At 36.3% G+C, this 27,888-nt stretch overlaps 2 protein-coding genes across 4 annotated transcripts; one reads left to right on the forward strand and one right to left on the reverse strand.

The window, feature by feature from the left end:
* Window positions 1–102: 102 nt before the first annotated feature.
* On the reverse strand, window positions 103–27,242 carry LOC137405982 (uncharacterized). 3 transcript variants are annotated; one of them, XM_068092477.1, is made up of 6 exons: window positions 27,002–27,242; window positions 20,763–20,860; window positions 19,591–19,738; window positions 18,751–18,811; window positions 8,852–9,010; window positions 103–1,522 (listed from the first exon to the last, which is right to left on the reverse strand). In XM_068092477.1, exon 6 carries the CDS (start codon window positions 1,495–1,497, stop codon window positions 676–678), a length of 822 nt encoding a protein of 273 aa, XP_067948578.1. In that variant the 5' UTR covers window positions 1,498–1,522; window positions 8,852–9,010; window positions 18,751–18,811; window positions 19,591–19,738; window positions 20,763–20,860; window positions 27,002–27,242; the 3' UTR covers window positions 103–675. The 3 variants fall into 3 exon arrangements, with proteins under 3 accessions (XP_067948578.1, XP_067948586.1, XP_067948594.1); XM_068092485.1 differs by having other exon boundaries at window positions 27,165–27,185; XM_068092493.1 differs by lacking the exon at window positions 20,763–20,860.
* LOC137390305 (uncharacterized) lies at window positions 22,438–24,662 on the forward strand. The gene is made up of 2 exons (XM_068076660.1): window positions 22,438–22,813; window positions 23,056–24,662. Exons 1-2 carry the CDS (start codon window positions 22,438–22,440, stop codon window positions 24,660–24,662), a joined length of 1,983 nt encoding a protein of 660 aa, XP_067932761.1.
* Window positions 27,243–27,888: the final 646 nt, after the last annotated feature.

Genomic DNA, 27,888 nt, shown 5'->3' on the forward strand with positions numbered 1-27,888 from the left:
TGTAACTCGGCAGTAGGTCTACAAATATTCGATATAACTTAGTCGCAAGCTTTAAAAATAGTTGCAATCAAAACCCATAACAAATTCTCAGTACTTCCTCGCATCTATTCAATGTGTTAAGTAACAAAAGGTATGGATTGTTGAGACTGGTGCAAGGGTAGAAAATACTGTGTCCCACTCCCGGGAATTATGGGCTCTTCGCTCACTGATATAATATAATGCAAGGATTTTAAGAGTGATTAAAATATATATGTTATAATACTTTTTCTTCATGAATGGATGAAAGCATGGAATGCATTAAAAAGGAAGATATATAACTGACATAAGAATAATGACATATTGCAATGGCATCAGAATAACAACCCATAAAAATTCACAGCTATATCACAGGTTTAAGAGATTAGTAGCAAATATAATCAAAACAATGTTCTAGCATGACAAAGGAAATGCTAATGGTTTGATGCACTAGTAATAGTGCATCAAGGTTACCGAATAGATAATAAGAAAAATAAATATAGTGATATACAAATACATTGGACAGAAGATAGCGCATACCGTTAGGTCTCATTCAAAAACAAGATGAGGATATACCGTTGCATGTCTGTAAAGTTCGCTGGTATGAGAAGACCACGATGATAGTTAAAAATTCTGGAGACATTTAAATCTATTGAAACATTAAAGATCAGCCACATAAGCAGCATTGGTGAAGCTATTATTAGCAGAATTGTCCACACCAAATTGGCCCACAGCTGATGGTAAATTTTCAATTGTATCTACTTCCTGGGCAATCTTGGAGTTGCTTACTCTCCTTTCCTGATCTAAACCATCAAGTTTGGAAGGATCAAGCACGACCGAGATTCCCGCCTCCTGAATGGTCGTTGTGTCAGCAAGGGGATTAGCTTTAAATGTAGCAATGGCTTTACCTTTGGGACGTCTAACACTTTCTCGCAAACGGGAATATCCATTTGAGAAGCCCGATTCCAGTGCTTCAATCACACCCAAACTTCTCAGTGGGCTTGAGGAATCCTCGGTTAATGTAGCAAAAAACAGATAAACGCAAAACATGCAAAATGAATTCACTAACAGAATAAATATCGTTCCACAAACTCTGGTAGTAAAATTAGTGACAGCCCCAAGGTATGGTGCGTAAATAGGTAAAATGATCAGCTGGCAGAATGACAACGCAGTCCACAGTGGCGCAAGAACCATCCAAAGGATGAGGTATGTCTTATACTTGCGAGCAGCTCCAAGTACTAATGAAACGGAAGCTCCAACAAAGATCACACTCAACACGATCACTACTCCGTATACAGCATTGGCTGCTGCCAAGTCTTCCTTGTTATGGGCAGACCTTGCTGACTCAACTATGCCCTCAATGCCAATAGTCATGAAAGCAAAAGAGAGAAAACACGTGTAGATGCCGGTAAGCAAGGAGCCTGTGGCAGCATCCATACAGCAGCATAACCGGTCAGCAATCAACTTAACCCGATGATGCATGATGAGAGAAAAGTGGTTTGTCGACCTACAAAAGCAATATAGTACGAGAAACACTAAAAAGTTACCCTAAATAGACATCTACCAATCAACTAAGCTCTTCTGTAATTGTTTCATTTGACGACCACGTGGAAAGACCAGCAGAGGCATGAGGTTTAAGTAAGTTTTGTCCCGAGGTCATATGCGATACGCTTTTCTCAAGGACAAGAAAACTAACTCAAATCCTTCTCATCATCATCTTTATCATCATCTTTATCATCATCTTCATCATCATCATGGCGCACAACTTGGAGCATTTTTATGTTGAGTACTGTAGTTATTATTTTACAACTATAAGTCTATATTTAACCTACAACTAGGTCAACCACTACATATGATGCATATCTTTACAAGGTCAAGATCATCAATTAAGGTAAAAGGTTGCTGTAGCTGAATTCAAACTTGTATCAATTTCAGTGTTCATTGGAATCAGCCAATTGCTGTACAGATTTGAGAGGCAAGAACAATAAAATCATGTGATGTTTGCCTTTATGGGTTTTATGCCTTTCTGATTTTGACACATGTACCCCTCACAGGTACACATGTCAAAATATTGGAAAAGCCCTATCGCTAAAGAGTACACGATAAACACTTGCCTAGTCCTACGCATATCCCTGAATTTGGAGTTATCCTCCACATGCCACTTTCAGTAAAGTGTGACCCAACAGAAGAACGACGTATGACTCAAATAAACCATCTTTGACAAACACCAAAAACATTTCTTACTAAACAGGAGTTTAGTTATTGTAGCACAAAAAACAGCAAAGTATTTATTATCTCAGGCCATGGTTTTGATGATGTATACTAAAATGCTTGTACACGACTGACCGTCAAAGACCCCCTGACACAGTTATATAAGGTACCCGCATGCACCACAATCAAGGAAAATACCACTGTAATTCTCCTTCTTTAAATCTAATCGCCCTGTACCCCCTATACAGTAATAGAGAATTCGAAAGCACCATTAATGATGGGATGACGGCTTGAGGCCAGCTAACTGATTCCATCGTGGCTAGCGACATGCTAAGTGCATCAGAGCTACTGCATGCCACTTGCCCACTTAGCTTATTTGCATAAACCTTTAACGCGTGTGACATTACGCTATCAAATCCAGCTCCGCAGGAATTCAATGCAAACAAGTTGAGCCTTTAGATTACAGTTTCTGTTGAAATACCCAGCAAAAGGTGTTTGATAAATAAAAATGGTAAATGTACGAGCATGCAAGTAGTTGCACATTTGTAGCAAAGAAAGATATCAGAGTATTTTTCACCTCTATATGCCAATTTTTGAAACGCAAGGTAAAAGTTGAGCATTTGCCTTGATATACGAAGTAATCTTTAACACACAACGCTGAAATTTTACGGAAACGAGACTTTTGTAGAAATGAGTCAAAATGCAAAGATGAAGATAACAAAATAATAAGTAACTTAAGGTAATTTAAACTACACCTAGAATAAAGTTTGAGAAAACATTAACAAGAGTACAAGCTGCGAGCCGGTGCGCTGAGTTGAGAAATGATGTTACTACTGCACTAGTAACGCTAATCATCATCTTCAAATATACATTCTCTTTTCAAAGACAGTTTATCTACCCATCAACCTGAGACAACAATTTAATTAAATCTGCCTCAAAGACAGGATTCTCTTGCCAGTCCTTGATATTATTAGTGACAGGTGCACAACATCTTTGACGAAACTAGGTTGAAAATTAAGCGCATGCATGAGAGAGTTGCCATTTCTGGCAATTCACGAATTTGACGACTCACATTTCTCATTATTTTCTTAATTGTTTATCCTGGAGTGTTGAGTGGAATTTGCACAAACACGACAGCTAATAATGCAAAGATGATTATGTTAAATAATTTCTCAAATCAACAGACCGTTGAGGATGGGTATCAGTGCTACCTAAGCTGATGGGATGGCTTGCTTTACACTGCATTGCACTATATGTCACATCATATTGTTCTTCATCCTGCTAGCAGAGTTCTTCAAGAGCCAATCCATCATAAACCTAATACTACATGTATTGGTCTATGCCATCAATTGACGAGATGGGTATTATTCATGAAATCATTGAAGAGCTCTCAATCTATCTACGAACTGAATGATAGTACATTATATTACAAAACTAGTCTATGACATTAACGCTTTGTCACCATATGTGGCGGCTAGTGACACAGCCTAGAGTACCAATTCTGCCACCAGCCAAAACATCAGCCAAACCATCAGCCAAATGCAAAAAGAAGTCATAGTTACTTCCCTAATGCAAATTTTAAACAGGAGCCACTAAAATTTGGTAAAAACCTACGAATGAATACGAATAAGCCCAGAGAAAGCTGTTTTAGGAACAGCTTTCTCTGGAAAAGAACATATTTAGGATACGAGAACCACAGTCTAACAGTATTTGGTTAAAAACAAATGACCGACAGATTTCTCAATGTCCTGGTTAAAGAATAGAGAAAGCATAATATTATTATGCTTTATTAGTTATCTTGAGGTGTTGCCGGATGTTCTAAAAAAAGAATCAAGGAGATTGACCCATTAGAAGCTGAGATATAGCCAGCCAAACACAGGTCTACCTAATAAAGAATCAGAGGAAAACCCTTCGAAAATCCTGAAAACTGTGACGTATAAAATCGACTTAATGTTCATGTGCCGGAGTTGTGCACCCTTACCGTCGTTACGTATAATGATTGTTCTGGCTACGAGATGTGAAACGCTTCTCCCGATAGTAAATAATTTACAGACTAGCTCTGGTTTCTCAGGAAAATCAAGCAAACATTGTGTGGTAAAGGCATTTGCCCACAACCCCTCGCCGTGATTTTTCAAAACAGAAGAGCAGATTTTGACTATTGTGCTTCAAATTTTAACTCGATCTCCACGGATATGCTCCGAAGATCCTCTGTTCAACGAACAGCGCGTGTATAGTCTATATGCGACATCCGCGATTGCAGTTCGTTTAGAATAAGAAATGAGAATGTGAATTTTTGTTCATTTATCATTTTTCTATTGTGTATCTACTGCAGCATTTAGTTGACTTTCATGATTATCATCACTATTAACAGACTGTAAGTTCACTACAGCCATAATCTTAAAAAGAATAACTTGACCGTGCTGCTCTTGCTGTAAGAAAAGAAAACGATATCTTTTGATTTGATTTTTCTATTGATCTATTATCTTATCTATGATTATTTTTTATGATTAATATAATAATCATAATGCATATTATACAAAATAATAATATAACTGCGTGTAGAATAAATGATGTAACTAATATAATTTGTAGAAGTGATAGTAGAATGTTGCGAAATAATAGATGCGTGTAATTATTTTATTCTAAAACTAATCTACACGTCAGAGGGACTGGTTCGGAATTCTCAGAGCAATGATTGTTAGGCCCAATTAGATTGTTCTATACTTCCAGGGATTAAACCAATTAAAACGCCGTGATTGTTATAGGAGAGCGCATTAGTTGGCTTAATTGACCAATGGCACACAAGTCGATTTCATACGTCATATATTGATGATTACCAAAACACTTATGTTTTTTGGTAGACCTGTGTTTGGCTGGCTATATCGCAGCTTCTGGTTGGTCAATCTCCTTGATTCTTTTTGTAGAACATCAGTCAACACCTCAAGATAAATAATAAAGCATAAAAATATTATGCTTTCTCTATTCTTTAATATATCTAATAATCAAGCCTTCCTCGTGCAACAACATGCGAACAGGACATTATATTATTTATTTAATTTATTTATATTATTTTACCATACCAGGACCATTCAGTTTCAAATACGTATTTTCTTTCAGTTGAAATAAATGTTTGAGCTAGATGTTCGCCCCCAATCTTTAATAATAGAAGAATAAGATTCACTAGCAGATGTTTGAATATTCTTATAGTTTTTGTTCTAGACATCAAACATCAAATTTCATCATAACACCTGCAATCCATGCTTTCATGATGCTTTATATTTGTTAAGGATTCGTAAATATGTTAAGATGCTACAACATAAGTATTAAGAGCATGATGTAGCGATTTTCTTGCTACTCAACTTGACCCAACAGACCAAAATTCTAGCAGCAGTGTAGAAAAATGTGCGGTCATCCTTCAGTAAGAGCCTTAACTACCAACAATGATTATTTTATTCATGTTCGCTGATCAACATAGAATTTAATGTATAGACAATCTATATTTATACTTCTGAAAGTTTGCGTGTTTGTCTGTGTGTATGTCCAACTATAGCTATTAATATCTTAGAATAAAGAGCCCGTATCGCAGGGGATTTGATCTCCGACCCTCCAGTTGGCCAGTCCAAAGCCTTACGGATTAAGCCACATAAGCTTGATGATTTTATTAGGCGATATATGTCGTTATATGGGTGCAAATACACTACCGCTCTCCATTACGACGCAACGTGATAGAGGGCGGTAGCATAATTTTATGTGTGCTCAATCGTAAAAGCAAGTAATTAGCTCTTATTAGTAAGCTTACTCAAATTATTCATTGGCAATGTGCAGATTAATAGCAAGTGGCAGACAACTACATTACTCCTTATAGTTTATAGGCTGAATTTTAATAAACGGGCAATGTGGGCATCCATCTGGTAGTAAATATTTCAAATAGGAGTCAGTATGTAAATAAAAACCAAAAATACCTCCTAAATAAAAATATATGCAGTAATATGATATTTTTAATGATTGAGATGCTATGGGAACTACAGCTGCGAGTTAAGTACCTGGCTATAGTCAAGTTGCCAATAACTTGGATACTACCCTACAGGATGAAAATATTCTATGGATATAAGAATTCGCGATTTCGCGAACAGTCAATTCTGCTAATTATTAAATCCCACGAAAAATTAGTTCTATTTTTAATCACAAGGGAGAATAACTACTGCCCTAAATTTAAAAAATAGTCACTAGGCATAACTACTAAACGTAGCTGAGTTTCAACCACTGACTCCATCGATCTCTAATACTGAAGTTGATGACGATAATGATTCCGATCTGGACATTATGGCATGTACAGACAAACATGGATAACTCGCCCACATGGATAGCTCGAACACATGGTTAATTCGAACGGTTTCTTTGGTCCGTTCACACGTAATGATAAATTGCTATAGATAACTCGAACTCAACACTGTTAACTCGAACTGTTTTTTGCCCAATGGCTACCAAAACGGTTGTTATCGCTTTAGAAAATCACTTTATTCCAAGCCATAGAGGTAAACCTCAACTTTTCGTAATTCATAAGCGTCGTTATTACCACCATCAGCAAAATATTTCTGTCAATGACTTTTCTAAAGGTTTGGTGAAATTTGATTTATACTAAACATCCGCTTAGCGATCGCCCTTCGGAAGCAAGGTAAAGTGAGGTAATCTTTGCATAAACTTCAAGAAAAATCGGCAAAATTGATCGTGGGTAAAACGCTCAATAGAAAAAGATGTCTTTTCTTTTGAGCATTTCAACAACGATCAAGTTTTGCCAATGTCAATCTAAAAAACGTCCTGGCAATAACATCACCTCAAACAACAAACCAATCTCAAGTGATAGAAAAATCTCTATACTTTTTGATAAAAACGTTTTAAACTTTACATTAGAAGCATTTAATTTGAAACAAGCCATCTGTGCTTTTGATGTATATTATAGTTTGTATACAGACCTGCCAACCCAAGAGTGGGGCAATGCGTGAGATTTGGTTTTGGGGCAATTGATGTATCAATGATAGTATATATAAAATTGTGGAAATTGGGGCAAAAATCTCACGCATTTTTCACGCATTTTTATTTTTTCTTTGGGGTGATTGCGTGAGTCTCACGCCCAATGCGTGAGAGTTGGCAGGTATGTTTGTATATGTACATGTATCTACTAATAAATAAGTAAATACATGGACTTCTGACAGTGCTCTGATAACTTGAACGCTCTGATAATTCGAACACTTTCGCTCGGTCCCGTGAAGTTCGAGTTATCCATGTTTGACTGTATTTGATTTGCAGTGCAGATACATTTTTCCATAATTAACTGCATTAGTTAATTCTTTTGTTTAAAAACTGATAGCGTTCATTAAATACTTCAGCTATTGTTTTTGTACTTCCTTTACACATATTAATATTTTTCTTTTGTGTTTACTGCAGATTGAGAATGAAACAGCGCCTACTGGTATTCTGATTACGAAAACTAAAGACAAGTAGTAATATTCACCGAGGCAGGAATATTGGCAGAGAAGCAACTAGTCAACCTAGACCCCTTCATCAACAACAACTTCTTGATATCGCTGCGGCAAACATGATTATGTTATATGTTCTATTTCATGTATAGATATATTATAATTTATTACAAACTTGAGTGTACAAATAAAATATTTCAAATACAAATAAAATTTTACAAACGATGAGTGGAGTAAATAAAAACAGTTTCGCCCATATGGCGGTTGTCTGGCAATAAAATTAAACTGATACTCTTGATAAGTAAATACTAGCGTGTAATTGTGCTCTCTGACAAGTTATATTGGTAATAGCAGCTCTATATCGCCATCACTGTCTTGGGTAGATGTTAAAGGCGATTCTCTCGCTACTACATGGCTGGTAAGGGAGTTATCATCACAACTCTCCTCGTGGCTTACTATTGCAAAGTTCTGCCGGTTGGCAAAAAGTTTGTGCTCGTAAAGGCATTTTTGTTTCTTTTTTAAAACAGATATATTCTCCTCGTTAGCAGCTGCGGTCACTTCTACCTCAATTTCAAGACCTCCCTGAATGATTGGTGATCTTCTAGGAATGACATCTACCACCCTTGCAGTCATTGTGCCTCCAAACATAATGAGAAATCTCTCACACTAAAACAAATAACGAAACGGTAGGGATGGAAAAAATAAATATTGCGTCTTACCGAAGAACCAAAGTAAAATTCAATCATTAATTTAGTAAATGGTTTTGAAAAAAGAAACTCATTACTTACCACAAGTTGTTGGTTCATCAAAGGCCTCCAAATCGATGAACATTTGTGAAAACCTCTGAACACAGCAAAAGATTTATAGCTTAGCATGATCGACTCGTAGTTGTAAGCTAAATATAAACCGAAACAAGCGGTGTGCGCATGCGTAGGGTTAACTCTATCGCTAGCCGCAATAAAGTTAACTATCAATAGAGAGTGACAGTGTTCACCCGCAAATAAATTAATCCGCGAATATGCATGAAAAAGGCAATTTGCGCAAAACTTAACTCCGCGAATAAATTCATCCTGTAGGGTATAAGATCTAAAAGCTGCAAGCCTAAAATATATGGAATGCAAGAATAATTTACAGGTTCACTTTATTACCTGTTGTTGATGGAATACCCAGAGACAAACAAGCTGGTTATGTCCCACTGAGTGAACTGCCAGCAGGATCATATAAAGAGACTTTATCGTGAAAAGAGAAAACTGGTGAGAGCTACTACCCTCTAGTTTTGAAGGCAACCGTTTTTCATCAACCTGCAACTGAAGATCTATCTTTCAATTGTCTGCTCTGATCAGTTTCCAATGCAACAGGTTTCAGGGTATTGCCAATTTCATAAACATAACTTCACTCCGACTATAAATTCAAGACGGTCTCCTGAGAAAGAGAATCTAATCAAAACTCAACAAAGAAGGCGTGAAAGGTTAAAAATCAATTCAGGAAACATGTATACCAATTTGTGTGCAGCATGTAAATAAATGCAGAAATCAACCTAAAGCCTACCAGCCCACAATTGATGGGCATTTACGATTTGGAATATTTTATTACCAACTATATAGACAACTCTTGTAATTCACATGGGACAGCCTATTTATCATTTTACTAATTTTTTGATCACCCATGATCTGGTGTTAGGAGTAACAACTACTATATATATATATATATATATATATATATATATATATATATATATATATATATATATATATATATACATGTATATGTATATATATATATGGTAGTAAGAGGCGCATCAGATTTCTATTGCAGACTGAAAGAGCCAATGGCAATTAAGCAGCCAGTGAATACTACTATACATTTACTCGCTATCATTCATTACACACAAATTTGAGAATTGTCGGTTGAGTTTTGAGTTGCTTACAATAAAAATTTGCAAAGAACTTTAATAAATAAATTTCCTTGAACTGTAGCCACAGAAAATACTCTGAACCCAAAAACATAACTTTACAATATCGTTTCAATTCTGGCCTTTAAAATAAAGATTTGAATGTTGTGTAACAACTACAATATACCACACCAATAAGTTTTTGATATACGAGCATAATCATATTCAAAGTTCATTAGCGGACTGACAATTCATTGGCCTGTCTTATGCGAGTTAAAGCGAAATATAGCATATAACTAAGTCATAATTGGTGTGCTTCACTAAATAACATCATGAACTAGTGTCATGGTTTTCTATTTCTACATACAGAGCTTAATTGAATTCTTACTATATATAGGCCTCCAAAGCCTAGCAGTACAATCAAACCTCAACTCGCCTGAAATACCACCTATACATTCCAATTTGTGACAAATGACTAAATATTAGTGTCAACATAAAAATATTTCTAATATGAAGCGTTCCAAATTCTTTAAAACCTCTCATTTTTTCAAGTAAGCGTGAAAAAAAACTGGCAACGATGAGACATAAATCGTAAAAATAGAAAGTGCACACTTCATGTTGATTTAGACTATATCTAGTGGTAAGTTAGAGTAAGTTACGCCACTCGATTCTATTGCTCACTCTATTGCTCACTCGACCACTGAACCTTTTTTAAGCCTTTTATATTCACATGTCTCTAAAGTAACCCAACAATAAATACATTTTTCCCAAGTATAAGGACATTTTTCCCGAGTATAAATAGATTTCTTCTGAGTATAAAGACATTTTTGCTGAGTACTACTTGATTAAGGTGACTTTCTGATTCCATAAGCACACCCCAGGACTTGTCATCAGAGGGATAGTGTTGGCCCCTACTAGCGGTACGCTGTTTACGTTGTGTAGATGTGCATACTATCCGACGCTTGTCATGTAGGTATTATTTTGGAGCTAGTGGATTTTTCAAGCTTAACGCGATTACAATATTAGCGATTGAATGTATAGGTATTCCATACCCATAGAGATACTTACAAATTGGTAGCTATTCACATTTATAGTAAAAAAATTTCCTCTCGTGAAAAATCTAATACAGTATTTAACGAAATTGTCCACGGTGGTTATAAAATATGTGGCAGAATCTATGAAAGTTTGCAAGTAAAGTGAAACTGCTTATGATGAAATTGACAATATATACAGATGTCTGGCACAAAAAGTGGGAAACTATGATTACATTTTGTTCCTGTTTGAAACTGAAATGCTAGCAGCTACGGCAGTGATAGTAAGCATATTATTCAAGAAATAGCTCGCCATGACAGTGTCTTGAATAACCTTTTCAAGAGTATTAAAACATTCATCAGCAAGCAAATTTGTTTACTTCTGTACACGACGCCATATGCAAATGGTGTCGGCTTAATTGACAATTTGTTTTAGATTATTTAGGGGTATGCATATGGAAACGGAAAGCAGCCTAATTTAGTTTTGACATTATTTTCTTATAGTTTTATAGATAGCAGTTGTTTAATGCGATATGCAATTACATGCAGTTAAAGATTTTGTCACCGTGTTGAGCTGTAGGATGTATTAAACAGAATATATGGTGTTGTATATTTATAGGAATATTTTCTCTAACATATAACTACTTCGACATAAAAAGCAAATATTAGAATGGATTAACTTTATGTTAATGCTTGGCCGATGCTTGAAATACAGAGATCATGTTCATATTTTAAGCTAATATTTATGGTAGAAGGTATTTAATTGGGTACAAAATACCACTCCCAAGTGCATCACAGAGTTCAACCGAATGCCTTTAACAAAAGAACAAATGTATTTCAAATCTTTAACAAGTTTCACAATAGATTACATAAAGATTTTGCTGCATTGTATTCGGATAAGTAATGCATTTTCTTAAAGGTCTTTGCAATCTGTCATTCATACTAAAAGTATAGACTTAACTGAGACTAATTGTTTAATCTTAAAGGTTGACTTGCAACAAAATTTACATTGCAGTTATTTGGTATCAAAAGATTCACCATGTCTTACTCTGTTGTGTTGTAAGTGCCAAATATGTGGAAATGTGATTACTAGCTCTTAAAAGCTCAAAAACGAAAAGCCGCCGTAGATTGGAATCTCTTTATTTCGATGACGTAGCCACGAAATTTGGTTATCGTCTTGTCACGTTGTTCTCACGTGAATTGAAAGGCCAATACAAAGCTCAATATAAAACTTATCGTAGTACTAGTTTATGACAAACACTTCGGGTTTTACCGAAGACCCCGTATCAAATATAGATGCTCGCTACTTCACAGTTTTGTTTCAGCCTGGTCTAATCGGCAAGTCGTAATCTGATCATGTGACCCAATACTTCGCAAATAATTTTTGCAGCACTTTTCGATTATCACAGGTGACCAACAGGCTCGTCATGATTATCAGACAATGATATGTACTCCTTCGAGGTAAGGTTAAAAAGTTAAATGAATTTTTACGGTAAGTTATAAGATATCAGTGCTAAAAGTGACAGCATTACAATGACGATAAAACAGACGGGTAAGAACAATAGACATGGTTTTATTGAATGCGTGAAGTATACTTGTGAAAATATTTCGACGAATAAGGTTGCATGAAAGTGTAAACAGAAACCATCTCTCACAAATGCGTCACATTTGAGCCGTTTTGGAACGAGAATCCAAACTACGGCGGTCTCGCGTGGCTGCGATTAACTGTTCGTTTTTTAGCTTTTAGGAGCTTGTAATCACATTTCCACATATTTGGCATCTACAACACAACAGAGTAAGACATGGTGAATCTTATGATACCAAATAACTGCAATGTGAATTTTGTTGCAAGTCCACCTTTAAGCAATATATATGATGTATACAACATATATGACATGTATACAATATATATACTATATATACAATATGATGTATACAATATATATTATGTATACAATATATATGATGTACACACTATATATGATGTATAAATAATATGCATGTATATGATGTATATAATATGATGTATACAATATATATATGGTGTATACAATGTATATGATGCATACAATATATATATGTATACAATGGATGTAGTGGAAAATCCAACAAGTTTCTCATGGGCATCACATGAATGCAGGCAATTCTCATGGGTTAATCTATTTGTCAACACAACACGAAATTTAGTAGTTTCGGTGTATGTAGACTTGTGGCTACACACACCGACACTACGCGGGTAACAGCATACTGAAAAATATCTACATACACACACAAATCGCATCCGGGATGCATTTTGTGTGTGTGTGCGTGCGCGTGTGTGTGTGCGCGTGGCCAGGACTTTAGACATGAAAGTTTTGAAACAATTTTGGTATACTCAGGCTATCAGAGGCACGCCAGAAAGGGTATGCCATGAGTAGACTACTCCTTGCAAAAAAGAAAAGTGGTGATAGCCATTACTCATCAGACTATAACGTAGTGTTGTAGACAATCCACGCTAAATTTCCTTCAAAAATAAATACTGAAACCATGTTTTTTGGGAGCAAAGATAGTAGAAATAACAAAATCTATTGACCGACATGCCTAACCTTTAAGATATGCAAGTATAACTGTATGTCATACAAATGACTGCTACGTAGGGAGTGCTTTAATCGGTGGCACAGCTAGGGAACGGCCAGTTGGCAAGCCTCGGCCAGTTGGCAAGCCTCGGAGCTTTCCTTGTAATAACATTAATAGTAGAGCATACATAGTATTAAACACTTCCGATCAGACAGTGGGCTGCGAGATAGAAGAAGATAGCAGTTATTGTATGACAACCAATAATAGAGCATCGCATTCCATCATGAAGGTCACATTACACCGGCTTGTGAAGTCTGATTCGTACTAAACGGAGGTTAACCACCACCCTACTGATAGTAGTGAGTGTGAATATTGGCGTTGCTAAGGGTGATGTCGGGTTTTTGAAAAATGGAAGGCGGAGTACCTCATATTTGCTAATAGGAAAGGACTTTGATAGGAAAAAATTTACAAGACAAATTTAATATCATCAGGAGTAAGTTGTTCATGAAACAATCTATAATTGCTCGGTGTGTTTGTGAGCCTGGCAAGGTCAATGACAAATGCTATGTATTATTGTCGTAATGATGTAACCAACTATCAAAAGATTTAATGCTATGGGGAAGTACATTATTACCGCATCTTTTCCATAGTCGCAGGTTTTTAGGGAACCATCTTTAAGATGGCCTAATTTTATTCAAAAAACTCAAATCTCCACTATAATTATGGGACCACTGTTCTTGCATGGAATCTTTTGTTAAGGAATTATGTCAACTACATGTCGTGCTAGTATTTATCAACGCGAGCAATGTTATATATCGCTATAGCAACAGCTCAACAATCAGCAAGGTTTAATATTACATGAATGGTTGTTTTGCTCTTATTAAAATTGTTTACATATTACAACAACAAACCACTCACACTTTTAGTCCCAATGAAAATATGAAACCTGTTATCAATTTCATTTATATGAAGCATTGCATACAGCAGCAGCATTTGAACAGATCATCAGATAAAGAGCAGATTGAGAGAAGCAAAACTATAGTAGATACTAGTAGCCTATACATTGAACTATGGAAAGTTATTACTGTGTAAAATATGCAATATTTTCAAGTAGTGAAGAACATGCTTTAAACATTTCAAACATTCCAGTAAATAATTACCAGCTTGCATCAAACATGAATTTTCTAATATTTCATAGACTACTGCAACTCAACTGACTACACAAGCAGTTCAAAGGTCAAGTATTATCAACAAAAGAATGCATTAGACAAACTACAATTAATGTACATGTCACACATATAATACATATACCCTAGGACACTTATATTTCGCTAGTATTTAGTTTCGTGAGTAGCATAAAGAGCAAGATTTCGCTGCAACTTGATTTCGCAACTCTGATGAGTGCAAAAATATAGTGACGTGAAAATAAATGCAGTGGAACAAACATAATTATATTCCTCAGGTTCGGTTCGCCGGTAAGAAAAAAATTCAATTTGGGACTAGTTTGTAATTGTGAACCGCAGGTAGAATTGTATGGCCGAGATCGATAATGAAATTTGATCGCTTGCTGCCATTTGTTTTTTGGACTACTGTAGCATGGAATTTAACTACGCTGAAAATTTTAACGTTTTTGTCACAATTTAGCTTGGTTTTATATTAACGTATTTTAATTTTAACGATCAACGATGTTGTGTATATCAATTTTAACGTTTTCCCAAACACTCAACTGCTGTTAATAATTGCTGAACATCTTTATTACAGTAATTACAAGTTGTATAGCTACAAATACTTACATGATACAGCTGCTAGTAATACTATAGCTACAGATACTAGCACAGAGTGTAGTTATTATAACTTCTTCTCTGCCTTTTTTATTAGTGTTATTTATCAGAGCTAACTCTTTCTCTATTGCCTCATCTTCTGAATCATTACAAGTTATTGAAGGGGTGTCAGTGGTGAATCCAAACTTTTCCAGAGCCATGCTGCTTGTGTAGCACTGTGAGTGTCAGTGTGTCTTATTTTCTTTCAACACGCGGTGCTCACTGCATTGATTGATGTCCCCAACAAACAATAACGCTACTAATGCGTGTGCATTGACATCAAGTTCCTATCATTATAAATCATTATTAATGGGAAAATAATCATAATTAATTGCAAAATAATAACGTAATAAATTTTGATAGTCAAATTATTTTGTTGGTTTATATTTTACCGATGCTATAGTGGTCGATAAAAACGTTAAAATAAATGTAGTTATAAAATTCTATTCTACAGTATCAATGAACAAAGCAATTTAATTCCACGTTTTCGCTCGTTCATTAGGATAGTTTAGTTTCGCTCATGAAATTTTTGCGAGAGGATGACTCCACAAAAACGCGAAAGTTAGATGAGGCGAATACATAAGTGTCCTAAGGTATAGAGGAGCCGGTAAAGTATCTCTCGTTAAAACCAGAGTTTAACATGTTTAACAAATACTGTCCACTGAGCTGATTGTCTTGCCAGAAAGGCTGAATCTAGCGCCTACAAAATGTAGATATAAGTTCTGGCCATTAGTATGATTATTGATTGTGAACAACTATATTACAGGTGACAATTTGACTCGCACGCAGTTAGTTTGGCTCACATGCAGTTAGTTTGACTCGCATGCAGTTAGTTTGACTCGCACGCAGTTAGTTTGACTCGCACGCAGTTAGTTTGACTCGCACGCAGTTAGTTTGACTAGCACGCAGTTAGTTTGACTCGCACGCAGTTAGTTTGACTAGCACGCAGTTAGTTTGACTAGCACGCAGTTAGTTTGACTAGCATGCAGTTAGTTTGACTCGAATGCAGTTAGTTTGACCGAAGCTGTTGTTTAAGAAGGTTACATCAGTGCTATAATTAGTCAGACAGAAAACAATATGCATATTTGTAAACTGAGCTCACCTGTGTCACAGACAGACAGCTACATAACTTTAGTAATGAACTACAACTAGAAGCGTTGTGGAGCAATAGCATTATGGCAAGCTTTGTAACTCTGCAACACACGCTGCAGGCGTAAAATACTGTAAAACCTCTGATTGAACGTCATCTCTTTACTTGAACTCCACCTCCATTTGACCGCCACTTTGACATTGATCTCCACGAACCCATAATAGCAAGTGATCAGTAGAAAAGAATGACTTGGTTACATCAATAATAATGAATTCTCTCGTCCAATTCCAAGGCTTCATTTTTTTTCATTTAAAATTGGAAAGCAACACCGCAGAAATAGTTAATAACTGTATAAGGCTAATAGTAGTTCCTTGTTAAACGCGGTCTTGATACTTCGATGTACATGTGAAAAACGGTTTACATTTACGATGGTATATGAACGACTAGTTTTAGGCTAAAAGTTGAACGCCACCTCTATTTGACCGCCACTATGGGAGAAGGGATGAACAATAGAGTGCCACCCTCTAATTGAACGCCACCTCCATTTAGCCGCCACTCTGACATTCTTTGATCTTTACGAAACCATAATAGCAAGTGATCAGTAGAAAAGTGTCCACAAAATCGTATTTATAACGCATCATTTACCTAAACAACAGTTAATGCTCTCGTTGTCCAACTCTAAGGCTTTCCGTTTCTTTTCGTTGAAACTTTGAAAGCAACGCCATAGTAATCAATAACTGTATCAGACTAATAGTAGTTCCTTGTTTAACGCGGTTTTAATACTTCGATGTACATGTGAAAAACGGTTTACATTTACGATGGTATATGAACGACTAGTTTTAGGCTAAAGTTGTGCTTAATGCGCATGAGGCTAAATTTTTATCATCATTCGTGCGAAATGCAATGCGTAAAAGTTTTCCTCAGCTAAAAAATTTATTGGATGTTAATATCAACTAGTTTGGCAGTTCAAAAGAAGAGTTGAGGTGAGAAGACATTGTGGAAGGTATGGAACAACCAGGTGTTCCATTGAAAGCAACAATCAGAACGCAATTGGTCGAGCAAACAATGAAAATATTTTTGTTTCTACATGTAGTATAAATATGCTTATTTTATGTCAATTGTTCATAAATATATATATATATATATATATATATATTTATATATATATAAAACATTTATATACATTTATAAATAACCTACATTTATATATATATATAAATGTAGCATTTGATAGATTACTGTTATATAACTCATCAGTTTGCAAATTTTTAGCATATTATTTGATAGCATCATTGCGGTAATCTGATCTTACAATAGATCGCCGCTTGTAACTCTTCTTCTAATGCACATGATAAGCTAGTTTTGGCTGCAAACTGTGGAAAACATATCAGTGAGTGCAATGAGCTTTATGCAACATTGTTAAATACAAATAAAATAAAAATATGCCTTCAAATTTAGAATGAAATAAAAATTGAAAACTCCAACAAATTGCAAAGCAGGACACAAGCTATAATATCTTTGCAGGTTGATTGCAAGCAATACATATCAACTGGTAGATAGATATATTTCCCAGCTTCCCGATGGATATATATTAAGAGATCTTGGACAAGTTGGAGGGAAGGTAGCAGATTTATTGCTAACATTATTATTATCCAAAATAGTTCATGTAGCTACACTAGAATGAGAGTTCAAAATATGAGCGAAATTGGCTTATATTTGGATAGTTTCGCTTTGACTATAAAGAGGCTAAATTTACGGCATCTTCCCAAAATTCTGACGAGCCACTTAAAAAATACAACGTCAGCCTCTATTCGAACGCCATCTCTATTTGACTGCCACTATGGAGGAAGGGTTGAAAAATCGAGAGCCACTGCATTGAAATAGAGGTTTTAAGGTATGTTTGAAATATTTCGTCTTTGAATTCCTACAAACATGTCTGTTACAATGCTAGCGATAAAATTTTGACCATTTTTGTTAATAAATTTATTTTTAAAACAGACTCTATTTTGCTTTATATCATTATAGAGCGATTCAGTGTTTACTCCGCATTGGACTATCTAGTGACAACTGACGTTATTCCTCAATTCTCTGTTGCTCAACAATGCACCGTCTGCAGTCAACGATGTTCATTAAATTATTAAGAGATTTCTCTCGCGTGGTTTACCTTTCTAGTCAGTACCAAAACTTTTGGTGCTGACCTTTTACTGACCTTCGGTACAAGACTTTACTTTTGAGATTCTGACACATTCAAAAAATCATAAACAATTTTTTTTAGCATATTGACACTATTTATTATAGTATATGACTAATGTTGGATGGAAAGTGGGATTTCAAATTTCTAAAACCTACACACTCATGATCAGTGAGGCAATCATGACAAAGTAGCATTGAGAATATCAGGGGAAAATGATGCATGTAAACTCATTGCCATTCACAGGGATATTTCGTGCAAATTTCTGGGAGACCTTGACATTTAAGCGCTCATAACAGACATTAATTATGTTAGCCTTTGAGCTAGCACGGCGCATCAAACCTCAATATTTCAGTACCATAATCAAACCAGTGCAAAGTAAACATGGCATTATGCCAAATGCCTAAGCGACACCACTCATACAGTGTATAAAAATAGAGGTCACCTTTCTGTAAACTCACTACTCACCAGCATATGGAATTGAATGCTTTGCTCAAGCAGTATCTTTGACAATCCGATTAGCTGAGCGCTAAAAGAGAAGAGGACAATGAAAAGAGCTCAATGCCGAGATGCTTTGTGACAATAAACACATTCAATCTGATATTAAGCTTCACAATCAACTTTCTTTACAAGAATGTATTCAAACTCTGACTTCTAGTGATCAGTTCGACTACAGAGAGCTCATTCCAATGCATGAGATAGCCTCAAATCTTAAGAGAACACAATCCTTATAAAATGCACAATCAATACAGCAGATGATAATGGCCTATAATTGTGTGATTCATCTGCTGAAAGCCTTGTTGATATTGTATGAACTGTATACTTTGGGAACAAATCCGCATCCAAAATTGTCAAGTTACTGATTTGCCATTAGCTGAGTTTAATATGGGTTTCCGTAAAGTCCTTTAGTCATATCTCTAGTATTACCGAGTACAGTTAGTCCTCGTTTAAGGAGGTGCCAGATTAACGACAACTCACAGCAACGATGGATTTTAAAACTGTTCTAATATTCATTCAACGCAAATCCCTTGTAATTACGACGGTTGGCTAACACAAAGCGACTACCCTCTCCCCATCTCTCACTCGGTATCTTCCTGCGCTAGGCACGTGCTTTCTAGAACTATATCTGTATGTAGCGCTCGTTATCAAGTTCAATACTCTTATATTAACTCAAAATTTCAAAGAAAATAAAAAGTGCTACTTTCTAAAAATCAATAAATAGATAATATATAAATACATAATAAAAGAAGAAATGATAGAAAGTAAAAATACTGTACATATTATCGAATGATGACGAAATGGCCTCACCTGGTTCATTTATCGACCTGTTTGCTGCAACGAATTACTGTCGTTAAGCAAGCACTACCTGTACAGCCAAGCCTCCACATATAAAGTTAATTCGTTCAAAGATTTGGTCTGTAGTTTGTACAGTCGAACCATCTACTTCCAATGACCTCTGCATACAAAATTTAAACTAACATTTGTCTAGACATGAATATCCAAGATGTGATGTGTGAGATGTCTTGAATCATTGCAGGTTTGTAAATCAGAGCATGTGTTCACAGTTCTCCTTAAAACAGCTCAGTTCTACATTGCGCAAATAGCATTAAACAGTGCTTCGTGTTCTCCTCTGTAGGTTTTTTTAAAGTCATAGACCCCAAAAAGAATGTGGAGTGATAGCAGTTGTGAAAGAAGGAAAAGGTAATGCGATCACCCCCTTACCTAAACACTGCCAGCCCCACACAACACCAAGACTACACCTAAATCTGCATCTTTACAGACAATAACAGCCTTATATTATTATTTATTACTCTATTCAGTTTCTCATATACAATTCAGGTCCCCGTATTTAGTTTTCACATAATGCACTTAATTGTTTTAATGCTCGACGTATTTAACTAAAATATTTCTCGCTAAGTTTTATGCTGTAGCACAAATTTAATGAAATTTAATGAAATTTAATGTATTCTTATAAGAATATATGCCGAACATGGGAAAGTTTAGACCAATGGAGCAAATAGCGGAACAAATTAACTTCACATCTCAAGGTTCGACAGTATTAATGTTTGCATTGATAAGATGCCGCATGTAATAGACTAAATTCTTTAGCAACGCCTATCCGAGAACTACACGCATGTGCAAGGCAACCCAACTGTAATTATTTTAATGATAGCATGTGTTTTGTGGTGAATATTAGGCTAATCTAAACAAAGTTCTTCAAAAGCCTCAAACAACAGAAAGCAGCAGTGATAATGATCTTGTTACCTAGAACACTAAATCTTTTAGTTGAGTAAATAGTCGGTTACATACATGTAGGTATAACAACAATATTTAGCACTGGCCATTAAAATGCTTTACCGCTCATGCATAAACAATCGAAACGATTATAACTTGTTTCATGAGGAAGCCACTCCATGATCAAAGTGAAGTTGTCTGCCCAGTAACAGTTTCTAAACTATATAGAAAGCCACTATTCACACCTGTGTACTTGCATAAATCCTACAGCCAGAAAGCCAAAGATAACTCCTAAAAGCTTTTGTTGCCAGAGGGACAGCTGCACCTCTTGCTACACCGTCATCTAAAATTTGGTTCACATAGCCTGAAAACTGGCGATAATTTGGTTATATCTCAAAAACTAATCGTCTAATTGATTCGAAACTTTGGAATTACACTGAAAACATATTATGCACAGTGCGGCAAAAGGTTTGTGATCCTACGTAAGAAGAAAATGTAATACCAAATAAAGCGAAACTACGTAGCCGAGTTGACTCATATGTAGGATCAGGAAGGAAAACATTTTCCTGAGTTATCTCAGGCCCGGGCTTTAAAGTGTTAATTATTTTATGACTAGACGAATGCCCGACGTTCCACACGTAATATAAAAGTTTTTGGCACAAAACATTTCTTTACCCTCTGAATTTGAGTAACTTAAGCTAGTAACTTAAATCTTTACTATAATAATCAATCAGTCAATAATCAATCAGTTTGAAGCCAGCTTGCGCTGATCATTATGCATCATGATCTCTCACGCAATCATGTGCTTAAGAGTGAGAAGATTGGTTAGGATTAATCATGGTTTGTACCAGCCAATCGGAATGTACAAAAATGGGTGAACTGTAAGAAAAACATGAAAAGTACTTGCTTGACAGATTCTAAGGCAGCTTTTTTCACCAACCATGTACCATTATTTATTAGTAATTACTAGTGAAAAACTAGATTTTTGGTAACTGAAAGCAGCAATATTAAGAACAACAACGCTATGTTTGTGGCTAATAGAGAACATGTTAAGATATATTGACCTGCAGCACATAACTTTGATGGTAGAATAGTTCTATGGCATACATATTGCTCACTTCAGCTTTACTAATGCCGTAATTAGTGGCATAGCCTGAGATCTACTACTTGGATACATCTGAGTGTTGAGTGTATAGCTATATTTACACCAGTCTCAGTGTTCAACTGAACCTTCAGTCATTTGTACCATCTAACAGTAACTTACAGATTTATTATAGTCCTAGAAACCAGTTAGAGTAATTAAAGCAAAATGAAGCATTGTGGGATTTCAGCTTGAGCATAACACTCAAGTATCGGTCTCACATAATTAAGATACTGATTTGGCAATGCTTGTAGCAATACATTGTCTTTAGATTTGAAATTAAAAGACTTAGGGGAGACGGGGGCACCTTGGGACACGGGGCACTGTGGGACAGTGTCATTATTGGGAGTTGTGTTCTGTTCTCATTCTTTAGCATGGGAAAACTTACAGGAAATTACATCATAGGGAAGCCATTTTGTTCTCATCTCCATGCTGGACCTATTTTAGACAAGGTGAGTAAAAATGTAGATTTTGACCAAAAAAGTAAATATTTGCACCCAGGGAAAATGTTTCATAAATGGCACTAGAATTTGTATGACCAAATGTTAAGAATGCTAGTCATAGTAGCTTTTTATGCAAAATTCCCCTATATATTACAAGTGTAGCCACTGTTTTTTTCTGGGAGATATGACACCAAAGCCAATTTATCATCAGGCGGGGCACAGTGGGACAAAAGCTGGCGGGGCACTGTGGGACGCGTCCCACTGTGCCCCGTTGCGTGTCCCACTGTGCCCCGAACATTATTTTATGTAAGCCGTGATGATAATATTGTAGGAACCATGGTTCGAAACAGAAAAACCAGTGCCAAAGGAAAGATTGCTGATTCAGTGTTTGAATTAGCTATCAAAGAAGTTATTGATGGCAAGCTAAGCCTAAGAGCCGCACCTGAAAGTTATGTCATTCCGAAGTCAACCCTGGCAAGAGCGGTGACGAAGCGACGGAAGGCTGGAGAAGCTAGTGTTACATACCAACCACGTTGGGACAACAGACGTGTGTTTTCCACTGAACACGAAGTAATGCTGGAGTCATACCTTGTTGAGGGAGCAAAACACCACGCAGGCCTCACCAAAGTCATGATGCGCCAATTCGCTTATGAATACGCGAAAAAACTGAATCTAACATACCCAAGCCTCTGGGATAAAAACGAGAAAGCAGGTTAGTACCTAATTTATAAAAAAAATCTACAGTCTAATAGCCCTATCTGCTTCTCGCTATCTCTGTTCTTTAGAATGACCTGAAGAAAAGAGTAGAAAACAAACACAGATTAAATAAAAATATTCATACCGTTTTATTAAATCTGAATGTAGCCTTATAAATATCTAGGCCTATGTGCATAGTAGGCCGTTAAATTGAGGTCTATGGTTGTTCATTGAAGAAAGCTCATTTTGTGATTTCAGGGGAGGACTGGATATACTCTTTTATGAAAAGGCATCCCAACTTGTCAGTTCGCACACCCGAAGCTACGAGTCTGAGTCGGGCCACTAGCTTTAATCGAAGTAATGTATCGGCATTTTTTGTTAACCTAGAAGCTGTACTTCTGAAGTATAAATTTGAGGCCAATCAAATTTACAATATGGATGAAATGGCTTTGACTACCGTTCACAAGCCTCCTAAAGTTATTGCACGCAAAAACTCCAAACAAGTTGGTCTCGCTACCTCTGCTGAAAGAGGTACTCTTGTAACACTTGTTGGTTCCATTAATGCTCAAGGTTCCTTTATCCCACCATTCCTCATACTCCCACGAGTCAACTTCAAGAATTCCATGCTAAATGGCACCCCACCTGGAAGCAGAGGTGCCGCTCATGTATCTGGTTGGATGAATCAGGAGATATTTCTACAATGGCTGGAGCACTTTGCTAAGCATGCTACATGTTTTCATCAGCATCCCGTGCTGCTACTCATGGACAATCATACAAGCCATGTATCTATTTCAGCCATAGAGTCCGCTAAAGAGAAAGGCATTATTTTACTAACGTTCCCTCTCCATTGTAGTCACAAGCTACAGCCTTTAGACCGCACCGTTTATGGCCCCCTAAAGCGCTACTACAATGACAGCTGTACGCGCTGGATGTTGAATAATCCTGCCCGGACAATATCCATACATGAGATCGGCGCCTTACTCAGTGAGAGCTTCAACAGGGCATTTACACCATCGAATATCTTATCCGGTTTTCGTGTGTCTGGTGTCTTTCTGTATAAACCAGACATTTTTGGCGACGACATGTATCTCGCCTCAGAAGTCACAAACCGTCCAGTTCCCGAGAACTTGGTTACACCATCTACCAGCCAGGATGATCCGATAGCAGCTCCTGCAGTGAACCAAGCACTACCAGCAGAGCCAGTCTATTCATCCCCATCAACCAGCCAAGTTGTAGCTACCCCTAAAGACCTTACACCATTAGAAGTACGGCCATTCTCGAAAGCCCCTCCACGACAAAACCAAAGAAAAAGGAAAACTGCAAAGTCACTAGTTTTGACAGACACCCCAGTAAAAGAAAGACTCGAAAGAGAACGCAACAAACAGAGGGCCAAGAAAACATCTAAAAGAGTGAAGAAGAAGGTTATTCAGGATGTGGAGGTCAGTGATAGCAGTGAGGATGAGCGCCAAGAAGTCGAATTGAACACTAGGCTTGAGAAAGAGGACACTAGCGAGGATGACGGAGATAATGGGGTTGTTGAAATGGACAGTGAAACGGATTCAACAGAATATAACACCGGAGATTATGTGCTTGTAAAGTTCACAGTTACTGGCAAGCAGAAGCTTGTAAAGCACTATGTTGGAATCATCGTCGAGATGGAGAGTTCTGATATAACATTAAGTGTGTCGTTCTTCAAAACTGTTCCTGGTGCCAAGCCTACATTTGTTAAATCAGAGCCAGAAGACTTAGCACTAGTCGACCACAGTGACATTCTATTAAAGCTTCCACCACCGAATATCACTGGTGGAACAAGAAGACTCTCAGAGAGAATGGCCTTCCCTATTAGTTTGGCACAATATTTCTAGCTATGTGAGGATTTCCATATTTGTTTTTACCACACTTCTCTGCTGTTTAGTTGTCTTGTCTTGGTCATGTACATCTCATCATACTGTAGTTTTGTTTGTAATATACCATACTACTAATTACTGTTCTACACTGTTTTATATCATACAATAAACTTGACTAAAATTCTTTTATGCACCATCTTTAGTGAAGACAGTAGGTAATTATATAGTCCCACAGTGCCCCGGCCGCTGTCCCAGGGTGCCCCCGATGCGGGGCACACTGGGACAGTGAACATGAGTTGGTAGATTCATTGTAAAATTTTTTTAACTATTAGCAGGAGGAAATGTTTGGATATTTATATAGACAACATCTGAGGGTATCATCACAAGAAAATTCAGCTCATTATCAATTAAATTATTCGATGGGTTGTCAAAAGTGTAAATTTTGTCCCAGAGTGCCCCCGTCTCCGCTACTCTTTAGTCGGCTTTAATTTTGTAGCTTTGCTATTACTTTGACAGATTAGTCTGATTAGTAGCAAGAAATCAAGGCATCAACTTTCTATTGATAATACTATCCTTCGTTTTTTTCGTGACGTCATTTTATCGTTGTCGGCCATCTTTATAGACAATTTTTTCGTTAGAAACAAAAAGCTTTTGCAATGATAATTTAAAAACGATGTTTTTGTTTGCAATTTTTTATTATAGTATCAAAACAACACTTAAAAGTACTAATAAATCAAAGAAAAACGATCGTTTTCTACCAAAATGGCGGCTTTTTCGTGAACGAGCGCATGTGCAAACGACTTGATGACATCAAAAAAAAAACGATGGATTGTGTGTTCGGTTAAGAAGGTATCTATAGAATGTTGCCACTATTCAAAGCGAACAGCGCGAGTTTGTTGTCAAGAATAATGGCGCATGTTAACTGGATAGGTTTCAATAGAGTCATTCACACTTGCAACTATCTCTAAGGTTCTGGTAATCCTGGCATGGTTCTAAAAACATCATAACAAAAAACATCTACAGTTTAATTTTAATTAAAGAAACAAAAATTGGAAATTAAACCAAAAATAAACTTTTGATAGGTTTAACAATGCCCATGTAGTTTCTGAATGGTATGGCTATATATGATTAATAAATGATCGAGTAAAATATTAGTGATTGACAGAAATTGCGCTCTCAGGCATTATTGACGAGTGTAATGAAGCAGACATGATATACATGTACAACTATCATTGCCTTTTATTTGAAACAAGTGAGGTTTTGCGCAACATCCACCTAGAGCTTCTAGTTTATACCGAGTTATGAGTGACTATAGTAATAAGGATTGTACGAGATAATATACAATATGAGGAAAAAGATTACAAGATTACAGGGTGTGACCAAAAGTATGAGTAGGAACAACTGTGTGATGTCGCCGGTATGAGAGACTGCAATGACACAAAAAGGAATGATTTGATTAACGGCTTTGAAATATTGCTACCAAGAGCATTTAGATTTCAGGAACACTTTATACAGCATTTATTCACTAGCTTCATTGTAACACTGCACATATTGCACGTTTTATATGTTGCAAATCTAAGCCAATCACTAGTTTGCAATGAAATGTTTAGACAGTGCTTAAAAATATACTTCTACTTGAATTATAAACTAATGTCAATTATAACATAGTTTTCTTTAGTGAAGTATAAGCAATCTTTCGTGTCTTTTAGTCTGCATATCTAAAAACCCTCCTAAGCATGCCAATTGCTTTTTCTTGGCTTCAATTTTACAAATATGTTTATTAAATTTCGGATCATTCTGTAACTCTACCCCAACATAAAAATAGAAGCCACGCATTGAATACATTGATCAATGTATACTTTGAAAAAAATTATTTGTATCAGTCAACATAGTGACTTGCCAGCAGAGAGATGGTAACACTTTTGTGAACTAAATTTCATCTATCAAAGTTTGGCCTAAGATTCAAAAATATTAATCTTGTTAAAGCATGGTGGCTTTATCTTGTGTAGCACACACAAGAGCATCATCAGCAAAAAGTCCACAATGACAATTAATAACCAGTTAGTCATAGATAAAAATGAAAAACAACAATAGACCAATAACTGTGCCCCGCAAAACTCCAGAGGTGACAAACAAAACATCTAAAAACATGCCCTCAATCTCACCAACAATATACAGCCCCCACATAGAGGCTGTCTATCATTGATCTCACCTACCTGCGTTCCATTTGCCAAAAAAAGATGATATACAATTAATTATTTATTGGTATATTCCTATTTTTTAATTTTATGTATTAATTTTCGATGGTTCACATAATCAAATGCCGTTGAAAAATCTAATATTATTATTTCTATTACCATATTTCCTGCAAAGTTCCTTGTCAAAGCATCCATTGTGCTACTGACCGGCGTCTCACAAGATCTGTTAGCACGAAAACTATGTCGAACGTCCTTAAGTTATTTTATCAAGATGTGTGCTTATGTAAGAGAACAATATCTAAACAAAACTGTTCCCTCCTACCATAAAAATAAAATTTTGCTTCTCCAGATCGATAGCAATTGTCTGTTCAAAAAACTTCACGCCAACATATAATGCAGACAGAGAAACAGATAACGCGCGATTGCATGTAAATGAGAGCCTTACCTACGGGAAAGCCGGAAGCCGACTTTTTATTTCGTAGTCCGCGTCTCCGTCGACGGGCTTTGAAATTATGATCGTAAACTCCATGATAGAGAGGACAATCCTTGATGCAAATTAGCCTACAGACAAGTAATTTTACATTTGTCCGTTCATCACTCAAAGCAGTTTTAATATCTCAGAAGCCCTGATAGCGGTTTGATTGTCTCCATCTTTTATAGAAGCAAAAACAAAAAACAATAATAGGGTCTACAATTAGATACTAGTTCCTCAGGCTTTCTGTTTTTTTATTAGCGCTAAACAATAATTCTAGGGTGTTGTTAGTCAGATGCCTACTAAAGTGGTCGTAAACCAATACAATTTATTAATTGTACACGCGGAATACTCTGATGTTATTACAATCTTCAGTTTAGGCTTCTTGTACAAGAATAAGCATCGCTATTGATTTCAGTTCTATTGGTTCAATGCTTCCAGTGTCTCCAACAGTAATACTCTCTAAATTGATTCTATTCCCAGTGCTTTATCATCTCATACTTCTTATGGCTACCGAATGCTTTTGTGAAGTAATAATAACTTTTCACAAGCACTTGTACAAATACACTGAACT

Source organism: Watersipora subatra, chromosome 1, assembly GCF_963576615.1.
Source record: "Watersipora subatra chromosome 1, tzWatSuba1.1, whole genome shotgun sequence".
NCBI classification, from domain to species: domain Eukaryota; kingdom Metazoa; phylum Bryozoa; class Gymnolaemata; order Cheilostomatida; family Watersiporidae; genus Watersipora; species Watersipora subatra.

Coding starts and splice junctions, on each gene's coding strand:
- LOC137405982 (XM_068092493.1), bottom strand. CDS start 1,497: ATGCATCATCGGGTTAAGTTGATTGCTGACCGGTTATGCTGCTGTATG.
- LOC137390305 (XM_068076660.1), top strand. CDS start 22,438: ATGGTTCGAAACAGAAAAACCAGTGCCAAAGGAAAGATTGCTGATTCA. Junction 22,814..23,055: donor GGATAAAAACGAGAAAGCAG/GTTAGTACCTAA, acceptor TTGTGATTTCAG/GGGAGGACTGGATATACTCT.